General features: G+C 41.5%; 1 protein-coding gene across 1 annotated transcript in view; it reads right to left on the bottom strand.

Moving 5' to 3' along the window:
* ENTREP1 (endosomal transmembrane epsin interactor 1) overlaps positions 1-15,229 on the bottom strand; it is a 27,028-nt gene extending 11,799 nt beyond the window's left edge. Inside the window, exons 1-6 of the mRNA XM_057372422.1 lie at positions 14,884-15,229; positions 12,718-12,774; positions 3,510-3,620; positions 1,960-2,085; positions 1,097-1,204; positions 860-978 (exon numbers count right to left, since the gene is read on the bottom strand). Of these exons, the coding sequence (XP_057228405.1) occupies positions 860-978; positions 1,097-1,204; positions 1,960-2,085; positions 3,510-3,620; positions 12,718-12,774; positions 14,884-15,177 (815 nt within the window). The 5' untranslated portion in view covers positions 15,178-15,229. The remainder of the gene's footprint in view (positions 1-859; positions 979-1,096; positions 1,205-1,959; positions 2,086-3,509; positions 3,621-12,717; positions 12,775-14,883) is intronic.
* Positions 15,230-17,985: the final 2,756 nt, after the last annotated feature.

Raw genomic sequence — 17,985 nt, 5'->3', positions numbered from 1 at the left:
ACTGCTGCTAGGGAAGAGATAACCATCTAGAATGATATGCCAGACAAAGAACAATTGGTCTATTTTAAAAGAAGGGAAGCTCTGAAAAGCATGTTTCAATAAATAATGATTCTTCCAAAAGAGATCATTACACCTACAATTCTATTCTCATAAGCAGTTTGAACCAAGAATAAGATAGGAGGTTTTAGTACTATTTTGAATTCAGCTGCAGTTGTTGTTAAGTGGACCTGTTCATTCTAAAACCTATTGCTGTGCCATGTTATCATTTTCTAGGCAATCCCAGGATCTGTAATTACCTCTGCCAAGAACACATAGTCTTGAAAGTCATGTCTGCTATTCCTGATGAAACTGAAATAAACTAAACAGTCCTGCACCCTGCAATCGTAATTTTAAACAAAAGCAGAGTCATACAGTCTGCTTGAGCATCGTAATGCTTTTATGCATAAATACTGAATGTTCAGAACAGAAAAATGCAGCCCCAGCTGAATCATAAACTAATAAAGCCAACCTACATGTTACTTTGAAGAACATATAATCACCTGCAGGTTAAGGGATAACTTGGCCAGGCAGTGCAATCAAAATATACCCTTCAGTCAGCCCTAACAGCCCAAGAGGGAGCAGGGGAATCACTCTGGCAGGAAGATCCCTGGGGGAACACCATGCAAGGTTTCTGGCTTGCCAAGTGGTTGTGTCTGGCTTCCCACTGCAGCCCTGACCTCCTCCTGACAGCATMGTTTACCTCTTACCTCCACTGCATTTATGCTGCCTCCAACTAACGGGGCTTTTTTCTTATTTATTTTTAAATCCCTCTAAAATCACAAAACTTTTTCAGCCAATAAGGGAGAAAACACACTTTTACCTGTGACTTGTCTGCGGAGTACAAGAATTAAAAGTCGCAAAATAGGAGGGAGGTGGGACAGGTGGGATAAAATCATCAGGATCCAAAATGTGATCTTGGTCTTCAATGGGAGATTCATCCTAATCAAACAAAAGTTGTGTTAAAACCCTTCTGAGCTATAAATATTGCTGAGCTGTGTAAACTAGTAATACTGTTAGTACAACACTTTATGGCAGGCAATGCCTTGTGCTCACTTACTATGCAGGATCTCCTTGATGCAAATATCTGTAAGTAATGCAGGGCAGCTGCTATCAAGCAAACTGCAGCGGTGACAGCATTCAGGGCACTAAGCGTTAAGAGGACTTTCTGAAGAACATGAACATTATTGAAATAAAAAAAATTAAATAATGGTATTTGTAAATGTCAAAACAACAACAACAGCAATAATAAACTAAAACAAATACAGAAAACACGAGGATGACCATGGCAATTACTTCCAAGAAATGTATGGGATGAATTCTTCAGCACAATCTCCAAAACTGGAATAATTTGCAAAAACTTGTTTTACACTATTGTCCTGACAAAGAGATCCACAAAGGTTTCATACAGTTCATATGTGATTTATCCATCTATTTTTCCAAGAGCCATAACCTTCCTCATATCTTTTCTGTGGGAAATCCAGATTCAAGATAATCTGCATTAAAGCTTTGTAAAAGCTTCTTTATATTTGAGGATGGTGTTGGTTGGGAGTCTTTTTTTAGCAGCTTGTAAGCCAAGACAGGCTGAGAAGTGCAAAAGACTAATGAATGAATCAAATCATTGACTAAAATTTACATTATCTTTACCCCTTAATCTTGTCCGGATTCAACTGCAGTTTTGGTTGCACTAAACACAAAAAAAAAGGGAAAGAACTGCTTAGTGGCTCAGCAGCGCACTGGTTGAAAAACAGACATGAAAGAARCCTCCACGTGTTACAGAGCCATGAAGAGTTTCTGACCAGTGAGGAAGAACAGGAAAAATGACAGAATTTTCCACCATAAACACAGCGATCACTTCAGCACGCACTGCTGCATGAGCATGGACATTATAAAAGCAGTCCCAGTGATGTGCATGCAGGGTACCTTGAGAAGAAGGTGAGCAGCACTGCATGACTTCATACGGTWTAGCTTCAGTAAAGCCTCTACTTCCGTGCATTTACTTAGATGTTCTTCACAGCAGAAACAAATCTTCTTTTCATCCATATCCATCTTTAAGAAACAAAACTCCACTTTTTAACTGTTTCATGCAATATTTTTACCTATATTCTGCATAATATAGAACCTATGTCTTAAACTAAATCTGTGACTACAAATCAGACCGGAAATACAGGATCATGTAATTGAACTGTTTGGTACGCTAATGATTCTTGTATTAAAAASCTCTATTATATACACTTCCTATTTGAAAGAAAACATTATGGATAAGGCATTAACACATTTAAATACAACTTAGTTGTAATCAAAGCTGCACTGATTACTAAGCAATTTTATTATCTATGCTCCTTCCAATGAATAGCAGCCTAGAAATTATTTCTGACTGATGTGTAAAGTATTCTGTRTGACCGGTACACATTTTCTTTGGTTCATGAATGCATCTTGAATTCCTGCGATGGAATGAAACACACAACTGCAATTTCAACCCAGTAAAATCATTAATAGCCATAACTGTACACCATTGTTATTTGCAACTTTCATTTTCAAACCAATCTTGTCATCTTAGTTTTTAAAGTAGAAAGTCAATGTTAACCCAGGAATAATTGGGTTTTTAACTGTCAAATCCAAGAGTCACAACATGGACACTCTGCGACCTGCAGAAGYCATCCTACAAAGTAATTAATGATTTCAGGAATGCCTTTTGGCKGTACCATACACTTCCAACCACAGAGAGCTCAGAAACTCCTGCAACATTTGACCACTTCATCTGGAATAACTATTAATTCTCGGTGTGGCTTTGGTACAGTGATCCTGGGTGAATCTAGATTGCCAAGGGTTTATAATCTTGGACTCTCACCACAATACACCCTTTGGCATGTCAAGGAACCAACACCAGTGTTCCTGAAGCAATAAAASAATGAAATTAGATATTCAGATCTGTCCATTAACCCACAGTCCTTCAAGCTTTTACACACAATCAGCTTCATCACCAAGTGACCCTGTACTGTATCTTTAAATTTCAATTACACCACAGTTTCTGATTCCTAAGTAGTGATTTTTCTATTTCTCATGACAACCACTTGAGAAAAACCTTTTGCATTCTGTCCTGTMTTGTACAGACTGCTTCTTCCTCAAGTAGAAGCATTCTGAAAAGTTGGTAAGGTTTATTCGACTTTATTTTCTTCCTCACAGCTTCCGCTGCAGGACATCAACGCAAATGGTCCTCATCAGGTGAGGCAAAACAGGAGGAATGATCCCACCCACAGATTACAACAGACTGAACCTTTTGTAGGTAGCTAAACATTACCCACAACTCAGGCTTTTTTCAACAGCTTCTATTTGTTGCATTGCTACAMAAATCCTTTATGCTAGTTCTTAAATTACTTGCAACTCTACAACAGGACATTTTGTGATCTCAGCACTGCAAACTAACAAGCCGTAATGAGAAGAAACTGGTGTAAATCAGTATGTGTGCTCACCAAATTGCATCTGGGTACCCCGGACACAAACTGAAAGCCTTGACATGCTAATATTAATCCAGTCAAGTTCAGCAGAACACAGATCACAGACAGCAAAACGAACAGGTTAACCTGGAACAGCAAAACAAAGTTAACTGCAGTGAGCAYAGGAACACAACTCAAGGAACCTATGACAGTGCAAACCCCACTCACAATCTGAAGCTGGGAATGACACTTCGCTCTTTTTCAAAACTGCCCACTACTTCAGTGCCCCAAGGTGTCTTAATCTAGTCCCAAAAATTTTTGTCTTCTCTCTCCTTATTCTGCACTAGTGGTGCAAAAATAAAATATAGACAACTATTGAAAATGTCAACAGTAACAGTACAGGCAGCTAAATGTTTTCCTGGAGTGCAAAGTATGATCTGCAAGGTGCCCAACTTCCACTGTGTGTCATACTCTTCCACCAAGTTTAGCTCTCAACACATTCAGAACAGTAAAGAAATCTGAAAACAATGAAASATCTTAAGCCAATATTCACTCTGCACAGGATTTCCAGAATTATTTTTCAGCACAAATAAATGAAAAATATTTTTCCCGGTACAGTGAGGTAACTTAAGAGACTTTAGCTAAATTATTTCCTCCTGGCTACTTAACCCAGAACATCTGTAAATCAGATAATACCTTCAGATTTGCAAACCACCTGAAATCAAGCCATGGAAAGAGAAGTAAAATATCTGAAAAAAGGGCAAGCACAAGCAGTGGATAAAATGATGTCTTGCTTTCACCTATGCCYTAACAATCTGTGCTTAAATGACTTGGGATATGGATTTTGAACATATGGAAGAACTGCCCCTGTCCCTATTCATACAGGTAAAATGCTTCTGTACTTCAGGAAAAAGTACTATGAGAAGGACTACTACTTTAAAGACAAATAAAAATAAGATTMATCCTTGAAGCAAAACAGAAGAACCCTTGTTAGTAACAATCTGTTCATTCAGATTTCTTACAAAGGCAGGACATGACAAAAAGAAACAGAGGAAGAGAAAGTCACTATGAGGGACCTGAGCTCAGTTCTGCCCCAGACAGCCTTACAGGAGATCTGGCAATAAGGACTTCCTAAACATGCACAAAGAACACCAGGGCTTTCCAAATAAATTTAGCTGATGTACCATGGTTAGCTACCTGGAAGCTGAATCAGAAATAGGTAACAGCTGTTGCACAAATTATGTTCCCATTTTCTGAGGTTCAGGGAAATAATGAATGGACAAGAGCCAAAGATCTTCACCATGCAAGCTAAATTTGTCAATTACATCATTACTAGTCATTACTAGTTTCATCACAACTTTATCCTGTAAGGTAGATTTTAAGCCCAAAAACCCCAATAACTGAAGTACTTATTAGTAAATCTCTGAAGACTGGGACTACTGTGTGTCAGACATACTAAGAACAAAATAATTCATAAATTATTAAGAGGAACAGTACTTTGTCCTAGCTTTGCAATAAACACGAAGCCACAGATAAGAGGGTTTTAGTTCTAGAGAGCACTCTGAGTGTCACTTGTTTTTCCACATAAACACAGAATCTCATGACTTTTTTTTAATTAACTCCCTGCTCAGCATGCAAATGAATCAAACCCATTTCTTATGCTTTTATCTGAATTATCTTGTTTACTCTTTTGACAAGAACAACTTTGAGAAAATTGGTACACAAAGGTATTTCATATAAAGAAAATTTTTCAACTTGGTTCAAACAGGAATTAGCCAGTTCTTTAAGTGAAATAGAAGCTGTTTCAACATAAAAAATATTTATAGTACAAATTTCATTAAATGATATTAAGAAAAACAAGAGATATATTTGTCCTCTTTCAACTGATGAAGAAACGAAGAAGTCATGTGGCCAAAGCAGAGAAACATTAAAAGAAGAAAAAAAAAAAGGCAGCAAATTCTTATTTAAGTTGTCTCCTTTGGTATACAAGATGCAATAGAAACAATTCCATCTATAGCATACAAAAAAATTAGCTAAAATCCAGACTTCCAACCCAAAACTTTGGGGAAAAAAAACCCTGCAAATATTTTTCTAAAGAAACATGTTAGAAATCAAAGGACAAATCAGAGAAGGAACATTATTATAAATATGYGAAACGAGGATGATAATTTCTGGATTTATRTTCTAATAAAATCTACCCTAAGTATAATCTTGATCTGGTTTTTATTATATGTACAGTCTATTTTTGACTGAATAATTTAATACTCAGAAAATCCTGCCAAATAAGCAGAAAATAACAATAATTCTTCTTCATGCAACCTAAAACACTAACCTGATTTGAACCACAAACACAAAATTATTTACTATGCATCTGACAGTGAACCGTACATTGTACTCGACTGCCAAGAGAAAAAATTCCTTTTCTTTCTGTTCCATCACTGGTTACCATTTTTACACAATCACTGAGACTGGAAGGAACCTCTTGAGAACATCTACGTCCAACCTCCTGCTCAAGCAGCTGTCACAACAGAAGGGCTGGAACTGTCAGATCCCTTCCAATCCAGACCATTCCATAATTTTATGACATACAGCGGGCTATCGAATATAACACCTGGTTGATTTTTGACTGTCTCTACAGGTAACTGACACCAGTTTTTGACCATCRTAACAGTAAAAAAAGTCATCTTTTGTGTTCAGATGGAACTTCCTATTTTCTCTACTGAGCTTACAGCCTCTGTTCAGTCAATGAGCACTACTGAGAAAGATCCAGCTCCTTATTCTTCACTCCCTCCCATCAGCTATTTATAGAGATACAGGAGACTCACATTCTCTTCTCCAGGCTGAACAGGCACAGCTCTCACACCTCTCCCAGTGCAGGAAAGAACACATCACTTGACATTTTGGCAAATCTCTGCTTGSTCCAGGACTCCACTAGTGCTCTTTGCCAAAAGAGCTGTCTCATGGACTGCTTGTTGCCCCCAAGTTTTTCTCTGCAGAGCTACTCTTCAATATGTTGTTTCCTTCTGTGTACTAGGGAAATTTCCCTGCACAGGCAGGACTTTTTAGAACCTGTCCAGGTCCTTCTGAATGGCCATATTTGGTGTATCAGCCATTCCACTCACCTGTGAACTTGCTCTCGGATCCACTGTGCACTCAAGTAGTACACGCCYCTGTTTCCACCCCTGGGCTCAACACTGCTAGCTGGCCCTCAACTGTTTTTGCCGTTTGCCACTTGTCACAACCCTCTGTTGTCCACTTACTCAGTCACTCACTGTCCAGTCTAACATGTATTCTGTCAGCTTATTTTGTCACTTCCATTCTCCTGCAGATGCAAATTTAAACATCTTCTCCATCACTACTCACCTACAAGTAAAAACAGGTGTTACACTTTATCCCAGTGACAGAAGATCCTGTCCARTGGAGAGAAGTAGTTCTCAATGTAGGAAAAAAACAGAGAAAGGCGAACATGTACTTTAGAAGCCAAACAGGTATTTTAAAAGCCAGAGGTAACTGGTCTTAATGCAGTTATAAAAATGGAAACAACTGAAATTATGGCTTTAGCTTGGCYCACAGCTTCATCTTTAGAGCATTAGATACACATGGACTGCAAACAGATGCAGAAAGTCACAAGGAACCTTCATATGAATTAAACTACATGAAAGAAAGCAAAGTGTATTCTATTCATATTTGCTAATGACTTGAATGGATTATCTCTTCCAGGCAAAAAAGTATCATAACACTCTTTGAGGACTCCAAGGAAGAACAAATTTGCATAGTAAAGCTCTGAACACTATCTCTCACTCTGTATGGAGAAGCTGCTTGTTATCCTGCTGCTGCCATTGAAACAAATATCTAATGCCAGAGAGGAACTGCTTTTCACTTGAATATGCAAGGACACACAACAGGACTGATGCCTTAAATGGAGGCACTGAAATGAAAGMAAAAAGTAACTTGTTTCACAATCATCAACTCTTACACCTGTCATCAACTCTTATATCTATTTACAGCCTATATAAATACTTTATAAACATCCTGTAGCTAAAAGTAAGTCCATTTATTAATTGTYCATACGCACAGCAGCAACAGCAATAATTAAAATTCATAGTTGTGAGAGCTATTTATTGTGGAGACCATATGGAGACACACAATACAACTGTCAACAAAGGGAAGCCCCACAAAAAAAGACAAATTAATTAATTTCATTTTAAAAGTCACATATTTCAAATGCAGCACTAAAACACGCTATGTATGAGAGAGGCATAAAAATTGTTATAAGCCTCCAACGCTTTTCCTACTCTCAAAAGCTTATTTCTATTTGCTTACACTGACTTAAAAACCTTTGCATAATTACTGCTTCCTGACTAAATGCTGAAGTCCTGCATGTGAGCAAAGCAGTTAACATTAAGCTATTTTACTTCTAAAATCCAGGGAGAAAAGGTACTACTGCAATACTTCTCACAAGTCAAATGACTGCTTACTATAAAGCATGGGGATATGGAGAGACTATCCCTGTTTTTAAGGGACTTAATCAGGGACTTGATATGCAGCTTCTGTTCACAGTGCTTTACACTGTTACCAGCATAGCTAAAATTTAAAAGYGTCACTGGAACTGAGTATACATTCAATTTTGGTTAAATTCATTAAAATCTGTCAAGGTGCAGCTATCATAGCAGCAGCCAGTCCTAAGAAATCTTTATTTAAAGTCTTCTGGAACATATTTCTCTTTGGATAAAAATTTTCAACTTAAACAACTTTTTAAACAAGGTTTACCATTAATAAATTCTTCCAAAATTTTCAACGTTATAAGTAAAGGCTTAATTCCATAAACTTTTCTGTTTTCAAAGTAAGATCTGTACATTTTTTTTCATAAATTAAAAATATCAACACTTTTAAATAAAGTGTTTCTAATAAAAATCTCAAATCCTTATGTTACCACACTTGAACACAAGAAGTATCCAGACTGAACGCTTCATGCTGCACATGTGACTCTGACTTTTCTGTCAAACCCCGCAAAGCTTTACATTAAAAAAGATGACATGTATGAACACAAAACCTGCCATGCTGGCAAACAGAAGCATACAGCACTTGATGTAGCTGAAGCTAGAGTTGCATTCAAGCAGCCTCGTGTTCTGTTGGCTTCTTGAACCCATGCCTTTTGCAGTACCAAACTGCTCCTGCAACTCGCAGCTGCAGCAGTTAAATCTACACAGCGTAACAGACTGGTGTCTTGTTGGATGCTGGCACTTCTTTCCCTTTCATTCAATCACAGCTGAGCCTCCTCATTAGCAGCAGAACCCAAGCACCAGACACCAGAGAAATACTTAACTTGAAGCCTTTAGCTCAGCTGGTGAGAAAAACCCTAAAACCACAAACACAATCAGAGTCACCTAAAAAGGACTCTACAGGATTGCAACTAATTTGTATGCAACTGGAAGGAAAGGAAAGGGCTTCTGCATTCAGTAAGGCATGTACGGCTCCTGGCAACTCCTGGGAATGCAACTTAAACTCACATTAGTCCAAACTGGCATAAAAGGACAGACAGAGGCTATAGCGGCAAGCATGACCTGTCAGATGAGAGTTGCCCTCAAAACTAACACTGGAGAACTGATGTACTTTCTGAAAGAATTTAGGTTCCTTCAGCTGAAAATAAGATTTAAAGCCGTATGAAGGAAGAAGCTTAAGAGGAGAGAGGAAGGAACCAGATTCTGTATGTGGAAGGTAACATGGAGCCTGGMACAGTTCAGAGTCAATACCCAAGTGACTCGAAGGGACACATGGTGAYGATGATGGAAAGTTTCTCTTTCCCCAGTAAATACATTTGGACAGCCCTGAAGGAGAAGTAACATAGGATCATTAACATATCAAGATCATCAATTCCAATGTCAACCCAGCCCCACCTCCAACAAAACTCAGCTTCAAACCACAAGGATTACAAGGTGACTTCCAAAGGTGATTGACAACTAATAACCAGAACAGAAATTCCTCAAACATCTGAAACCAAGGAAGGATTTCAGAGCCCAAACTTCTCAGCAGCTGTAGTGTTCAAGACTAAGCCTCTCTTGCAAAAATGTCCTTCAAAAGATACGACTGTARCCTGATTTTGCCTTGAAGTACCCTGTCTGACAGATACATTATTTATCTAGTACTGTCCCACACTGTTAACGCAGCTGTAATACAGCGTGGGTGGCTAAACCCAAATACAGCTCTCCATTTTATTTACTAACAGSTCTTATCACAGCCATCCCTCTTAAYGGCTGTTTCTTCACAGATGGTGCTACTAAAGGCCCACATCTGTAATCTATGTGTTTCCCTCCCTTTCTCCCCTCCAAGTGAAAAACAGGAGTGGTTGAACCACTCCAGCCACCCCCCAGCTTCTTTCTCACAGCACTGCAGCCCTGTGTTTTCTGCAAGCATCAGCAGCACCAGAATCTTGCTATCACAAAAAAATCCAACAGTCTGGTTGCTCTTGTCCATGACCAAGGCCTTGGATTGAAGTGGCAGCCCTAAGACAGCCTGACCCTTCACAAAAACCCAAACATAGATACAGAGAAACCATTACTGGGAGTGCTAAGGTCTTACATAAGGAGTTAAAAGTGGAGGACAGTCTAAAGCCCTAAAAAAGGGCTTTGTTTTAGTTCTGAATGAGTTTTATGGTCTTACTTATAATATCACAATCCCAAGTCATGACTGTGTAATGATTCTCATTGCTGAGACATTTAGGAAGCTCACTTTTGCAATTCATGTAATTGTGCACTCTTCCTAACTCCCTAGAAAAAATGTTCAAGTTACTAGAGAGTAGACATAATAGATATTTAGGCCAACATAAATATGTTCACAGAAACTAACAGTCTGTCCTTGACAGACTGCAGCTAGTTTAAAGCATGATTTCTTTATCTTCACGCAGAGTTCAATGTTAATTTCTTTTTTTTTTTTTTTTTCTTTTTTTCAGTAGAATAGAATATTTCAGTTTGAAGGGAATTATAACAGTAGTTCAACTGTCTGGCCACTTTGGGGCTCACCAAAAATCGAAGCCAAATTTAAGTGCATTGTCCAAATGCCTCTTCGACAGCTTGGAGCACCAACCACCTCTCYAGAAGCCTGTTTCAGGGTTCCAGGGTTTGACCGCTCTTTCAGCAGAAATGCTTCCCAGTGCCAAGGCTGATCTAATCTGGCTGTCAAAAATCAAACCACTACAGAACACACATATAAATAAGAAAAAAAAGRCAAACGGTTTCATAGAAACACAAATCATAGAATAACTGTGGCTGTAAAGAGAGCTCAGGACGATTCCTGTGTATTCTCTCGCTCAAAAGGAGGATCAGCTACGAAATCATGGCACACTTCTCACAGCTTTAATCAATAATTTCATGTCAGAAACTTTCACACCCACTGCATGATATCCCAGGGCAATCTCCTTCAGTATGTGACCACCCTAAAGATCATCCAATATAAAACAAAGGATCAAGAAGAGCTTGGTGCTCTCTATTTAAGTAAAATTAGGAAAAGAAAACAAGGTTTATACAAAAGAGAATGCCAAAGAGTGAAAGAGCAACAACAGACAAAAGGAAACTACTGAAACATTCTATAGAAACAGCACAGAACACAGGCAATACAGACACAGGAGTGTCTGAGCACACAGGAGTACACACAACTGTGCAAGCCTTAGGCAGGTTGAGACTTATAGCATGTACATTTATCTTGATGAAAATATGGCCCTTCCAGGTTAGGGGTCTTCAACACCACACTCCTCTCTATATCCACAAAACTCCTAAAAAAATTGCCATGTAAACCAATGGACACTGAGAARTAACTGTGTTGGGGTCCTGGTCAACAGCCAGCTGAACAAAAGCCAGCAATGTGCCCAGGTGGCACCCTGGTCTGTATCAAGGCAGCATGGCCAGCAGGAGCAGGGCAGTGGTCACACCCCTGTACTGGGCACTGCTGAGGCCACAGCTGCAGTCCGTGCTCAGTGCGGGTCCCTCACTGTAAAAAGGACACGGAGGGGCTGAGCGTGGCAGCCAAGGGCAGTGAGGCTCATAAGAGGAGCACACAATATCTCCCCAGGGGACAACTCGGGGAGATATTGTGTGCTCAGCCTCCAGAACAGGAGGCTCAGGGGGGACCTCATCGCTTTCTGCACTCCCTGAAAGGAGCTGTGGTGAGGTGGGGCCGCTCTCTGCTGCTGTGCCTGCAGCGAGAGGACAAGAGGAGATGGCCTTAAGCTGGGGCAGGGGAGATTCAGATCAGATATCAGAAAAGGCTTTTTCACTGTCAGGGTGCTCATGCACCGGAATGGGCTGCCCAGGGAGGTGGTGGGGTCACCATCCATAGACATGTTCAAGAGACATCTGGATCTGGCATTGGGGGATGCAGTTCAGGGGTTTAGGGCAGTGCTGGATTAACAGCTGGACTGGATGATCTCAAATCTCTCTTCCAGCCTTGGTGAATCTATCATTCTATGACTATATCCTCAGCTCACATATTTAATCCTTGCTACTCCTCACTGATATCCGTGTGGRTCCCAAAGAAATGCTGCATAAAAAGGAAATAACTGCCCTGGTCTGGAAAAAGTCTTCAGAAGCGACAGTAAGGCAAAAAATTTCAAACAAAAAAAAAACCCAAATCAATCAACCAAAGYAAAAAAACTCCCTAAACCCACACACAAACAAAAGCAACTGCAAAACTTTTTTTTCAAATCCCAGCTCTGAGACATTAAGAGCCACACAGCTTCAGATTTCACTTACAGGCGGAAACAGCTTACGCACCCTGCAAATCAATCTACTTCTCTCACAGCAATGCAATGTCAAGTACATATGAAACTAGCACTGGATCCTACTGTAAGGTGTTCAGTTTCCTCTAAACCCTGTCAAAAACTAAAACACTACAACTAAGCTATGATTTAAAACCATCTCCTTCATTTCAGTTTAAGCTGCACAGCCTCAGACAACTAAATTTATTCTAAGCCAGAATTTTCTTATGCAAAAACATAACATTTGTTCTTTAAATAACATTAACAGTTCTTCCAGACATGGTCCATGCATGTCCTTACTGGGGACTTCACCCTGCAGGAAAGCATATKGCTTTTCATGGTCTTTGACTCCTCTTTCAATAATTTTGATTCTACAAATTGAAAAGAAAGACTCAACATTATTTTTTTAAAAAATGGAAATTAATTTTTTACCAATGACTCTTAAATTAGGGTCATTTTTTTATCAAATCCTTACAAACTTTAATTCATACTTACCAAAACCATCATTGGCCTCTTCCATGTTGTTAACCCTAAGATTCCACATAAGATTGCCTACAACGCCAAAAAACATAGTGTCACCAAGAAGCAAGCAACTGTTCAAAAAATGACATTTATATGGTTTTTATTACTGTTCTTATGRATGGTACTTTGGAACAGTACAGCAATGCTGGRAAGATATGAAGATGCACTTTAGAGYAGAAAAATACCTGGGCTGATGAGCCTTTTCACTCTTAACAGCATCCTGTGAAATAACATTCAAATTTAAATCTGCTCTTTTCTTATTTTTTCCTTCCAGAAAATATGGGGACAAGGAGTATGTCAGCAACTCCAACCTTCATGCTTCCCCTACATAACTGCTTTCAGCCAATTAAGTACTTGTTCTCTGCACTATGGCTAAGTAAATGTAAAACTGTGTCTCCCCCTTGATCGCCATCTTAGCACTTATTAAGTGCCTATTTCWTTTTTCCCTTTTGCAGACTTCTGACCATTTCTGACTTCTGAACGACCGAAATCAATAAAGAGCACCAGCACTACCTCCCTGAAATGATTTGCTATATAATCAGATGAATGCCAGTATCAGAAGGAGAAAAGAAGTTAAAATAAAAAGCACATCCTTCTGCAACAGCAGTTGTTAGACCAAACTTGCTGAATTATAGAATCAAACCCTAGAATTCTTTCTTTACCTTACAGAGCAAAACAACTAAGATTAAGAATTATCTTAAAGAACTTTTATAGAACTGAAACGAAGAGCAAACCCAAATATTCTCTCATAGAAGAATGGCAACCTTGTAAGAAAGACAAAACAGTTTCCCAGCACATCCCATAAATTGCAAGATATACTTTTAACTCATTGGACTTTGTGACTAAGCCAGCYGACATGAAGCTCTTACCCTAAAAAGAAACAGGGAGACTGGAACAAGCAGGAAGTCATCTACCAGTATTTTTAATAAATCCCTTCTGTAACTTCATTCACTTCACATGATCAATCTAATCTAGCGTAACGAGCATATATGACTTGGCCAAAACACCTACTGATATCATCACTAGTGTTGCAAAACCACATACATAACTCTGCAGTTTCATAACAAAGTGATTTTTTTTAATTCTCTGACTGCAAAATGGACACAGGATTTTATAACAAAGCTCATCAATACTGATGAAAAGTGCTTTTTCTTTTTTCTTAAGGACAACAAATTCATTTAATTACATCTGTTAAAGATAGGAAATCAAAGTCTTTCTCAAAGTTTTCCTGACCTGCCCCTCACAAGTCAGCATGTTGCATCCATAATGAAAAGAAAACCAAACCAAAAAACAGCCAACCAAACACATTAATCCTAGCTTTAATGGGATCTACTTTTCCCCTCACCCCCCAAGGATCGTGTACTTTCAGGGATGAACACTGCATTATACAGATACAGAGGAACTACCTGGTCCCCGAACTACTGCACTGAGCACATTTCCACAGATGCTGAACAACACCGGCGATTTAATTTAAATGTTATAAGCGAGGCTGCTGCTGTTCACACATGCAGCAGGAGCTGAGCGTTCCAGCCCACAACACGACTTGCTGATTGCTGGAGGGCCCACAAACAGGGACCAATCAACCTGACTCTCCTACACTCACTAACTTCTGCTTACTACTGCCTGGCTTCTGCAATCCAAACTCTCGTGTGTACTCCGTATCTATAAAGTTGTGCTTTAAAGCAGAGCCCAAGAGGAGATGGAATAACTTCTCTCAGTACTCTTTACAAAACCGTCCTAAGTCAATGAATATTTTTCTCCAGGAACACTGCTGATTTACCTCTACCTTATGCCTATGAGTAAAGGCATAAAACACAAAAGGCAACATACAACATCTACATACACAATGACTTTTGAAAATCCTGTTTCTGATAGCGCAAAATAACCGAGTACCTTGGGGGTTTTTTGCAAAAACGCAAGTCAGTAAATAAAYCCCTACTTGTTTGTCTCTATGTGTGTTACCCCGTTGGTGTCCTGCAGACATCCTACAAAACTGTCAGCTAACAGCTTCCAAGCAGCCAGTTTCCAAGCGATGCGGAGGAGCGGGATCCCGCATCCCTCGGGGACAGCCGCCCCGCAGGTCCCGCGCCCTCACGGCYGGACCCCGCATGGCGTGTCCCGGCCGCGGCCGTCACTTACCGAGGAGCCGGCCCAGAGGGGACACGCGTTCTTCACCTGCGGGGCGCTGCTCAGCCACAGCGCCCCGAAGCTCAGCACCACCAGGGCGCAGCCCAGGCCCGTCTGCAGCAGCCCCAGCCCGAGCAGCGGGCGGGCGGGCAGCGCGACCGGGGGGCACGGGCGGCGGCGCGGCGGCAAGCCCGGGCGGAGGGGCGGCGGCGACAGGCCGGTGGCCACGGCCGACAGCGAACCCGCCGCCGCCTGGGGCAGCGGGACGAGTCCCGGGAGAGGGCAGCAGGAGCCCGGCAGCACCATCGGCGGCGACACGGGGGGTGCCGGCAGCGGCTCTCAGCGGGCGGCCGCTGCGGACGGCGGGCCGAGCCGGGCCGGGCGGGGCTGCCCCGCCGCCGCCCCCGTGCCAGCCCCCTCGGGAGCCGACTTCCTGCGGCGCTGTCGCCGCCTCGCCTCCCGTCCTGGCTCTCCTCTGCTCCGCGGCGGGGAACACCGACCCTGGCCGTGCCCTCAGCGCCAGGCGGGGCTGCCCCCGGGCCCGCGCCGTGCCCGGCACAAGGTGCTTCGCCAAAGCTCCGATGCCGCCCCCGACTCTAGTGGACTCCGAGCCATCCTTCCCGTCCCGGCTCTCCCCGCTGGTGCTGCTGAAGCCGTTCTGCAACAGCCTTGGAGGGTTTTATGCCCCCCAACCCCTCTTGTTACTGTGGACCCTCACTTTGCTCTTCTTTGCCCATTTATCCTGGCCACTGGTGCTGCCGAGCCTGAAGCTTTAACTCTTTACTGGGAGGAGGGTGGGGGACGCCATTGCATTGTATTTCTCATGGTTGGCGCCCAGCCCGACGAGAGGACGAGGTTTGGCAGACGGCACGGAGTGTGTCCTGTGTGTGCGTGAGCGTCCCTGGGCCCTTGCCGATGCCATCTTGTCTGAGACAAGGGCAGAGGCATCTTTGCCCGATAATTTTCATATCGTTCCTCTCTCCCCTCCCTGCCTACTCTCCTCCAGTACTGTTCCTCCGTGTTGTCCCTGGACAATGTTGCCGTACCCTTTGTCTGTCAGTTTCCACTTCATGCTCTCCAAGGAAGGAGGCTCTGGAATTTATTTCAACCGTGAGTTCTGCTCTCCAGCCCAGCCAAAGCAATTTTACACCCTTTAGTTGAAGAATTTTTTTCTAATATATACCTCCCCTGACACAACTTCAGGCCGTTCCCTCCGATMCTGTCACTGGTCTCCACAGAGAGATCAGTTCCTGCCCCTCCTTTTCCCCTGACAAAGAGGTTGTAAATTACGATGAGGTCTCCCCTCAGACTCCTTTGTTTCAGGCTGAACAGACCAAAGGACTTCAGCCACTCCTTATAAGGATTCTCCTTAAGGCCCTTCACYGTCTTCGTGGCCCTCCTTTGGACACTCGTTAATTGTTTTACATCTTTTTGTGGTGCCCAAAACTGCCTAGATCTGAGGCGGCCCGAGGTCAGAGCAGAGCGGGACAATCCCCTCCCATGCCCGGCTGGCGATGCTGGGCCTGATGTCCCTCAGGACACGGGTGGCCCTCCTGGCTGCCAGGGCACTGCTGGCTCATGGTCAACTCACCATAAACCAGGACACCAGGTCCCTTTCTGTGGCGCTGCTCTCCAGCCTCTTGTTCCCCGTAAGAAAAAATAGAGCTGCAAAAAAAGAGCTGATTTGTCTTGATGGGGAGAAACATATTGCTGCTCATACAGCTGCTCCAAGTGAACCGTTGTAATTTCCATTCTGTGAAAGTAGCGTGTTTTCCATTCCTACTTTCCTACTAAAGTGAAGTTATTTAAGGTTAATGCTGACTTGTTCTCCTTTATCRCTCTCTACATGGTTTGTGACATAACTCTTTAATGTTATTCTTTACTCTCGTTTATCCTTGTTTATTTTTAAATATTTGTTCTAACAGAGGGAAGAAATATTTCTAATACAGCTAATCACTGCTAGTAATTCTATGTACTCTAGATTTACTTGTCAGCTGGTTTGTTTGTATCATGATCATTAAGATGCTGATGTGTGGCTAGAAAAAAACAGCTTTTGTATTTTTATTAGTGAGAGTTCATGGCAGTGTGTTTATTTCTCCTTAAATATACAGAAACATACGTTCAAATTCAGTGAAGAATTCATTTACATGCTATCCAAAAATGCAGGATTGTATTAAGTGAAAAGTATTATCAAAATAATTCTTCAGCTGTGAGAACATTTTCTATAATTATTTTTAGGGTTTTTTTCTGTAAACACTGCATTTGAGCAGGAWTTTGTCCATTTTATTCATATGCAGATAACGTGGATCTCTATAAAGTCATAGTGGGCCCTACATTTGTTCCTTTTTTGGTTTCTTCGAAGCCCTGGCTGTAGGACTCCTGTTAAACCTTTTAGCCAGCTCTGGCAGGAAGGGGGTGATGACAGTTTACTTTCCTCTAGCAAGGAGGAATTGTGTGCTCCTTGTTCCTATTAGGATCAAGGTGTTATGTTGCCTTTGAGTGTGCAAGAAACACTCCCATTCAGGAGGGATAATACAATACTTGTCTGGAACTTCCACTTATGCTTTTAAACATAATCGGAAAATAAAATACAAGGAGAAGGCATTTAATAGCAATACGTACACTTTCACTGAAGATCCCATTTTTTGAGGATATTTAAGCACTTGGTTGGAAYACCATATTTGGAATGCCAGAGGTGCCAAGTGTCCTTAAAAATACGTCCTTTTGCGTCACATTAATGCTTCTGAACAAAGTGCATGTCCAGAACTGTGAAGCAGCCAGCAGACAGGTGCTGTTTTCTTTCTGCACTGCAGTTCACCCTTCTGCAATTGCTTACCTGTCCTCACTGACTACCCATAAAAAGGAACTTTCCTGCTCTGAAGTTTCTCATTGGGTGGACTGCCTGCCAGAACARCTGAGTTTAGGAGCAGCTCTTTCATGATCTAGTCTAATTGTCTTGAAAAGTTACTCTGCTTACTGGCTTCACCCTACCATATACTGGAAATACCTCTTTATATACATGCTTCCTTGATGTCAAGCTCACTGCCCCATCTGTGTTTCTTTTTAAGCTGTTTGCATATGAAAGTGAATGCTTTCTTTTTTCCTGCTTTACTA

Source organism: Malurus melanocephalus, unplaced genomic scaffold (assembly GCF_030028575.1).
Source record: "Malurus melanocephalus ecotype Western Australia unplaced genomic scaffold, MMel_1.1 scaffold_7, whole genome shotgun sequence".
In the NCBI taxonomy this organism is placed as follows: Eukaryota; Metazoa; Chordata; class Aves; order Passeriformes; family Maluridae; genus Malurus; species Malurus melanocephalus.
Note: the sequence above shows the minus strand (reverse complement) of the source record. Positions and strands in the feature narration are given on the sequence as shown.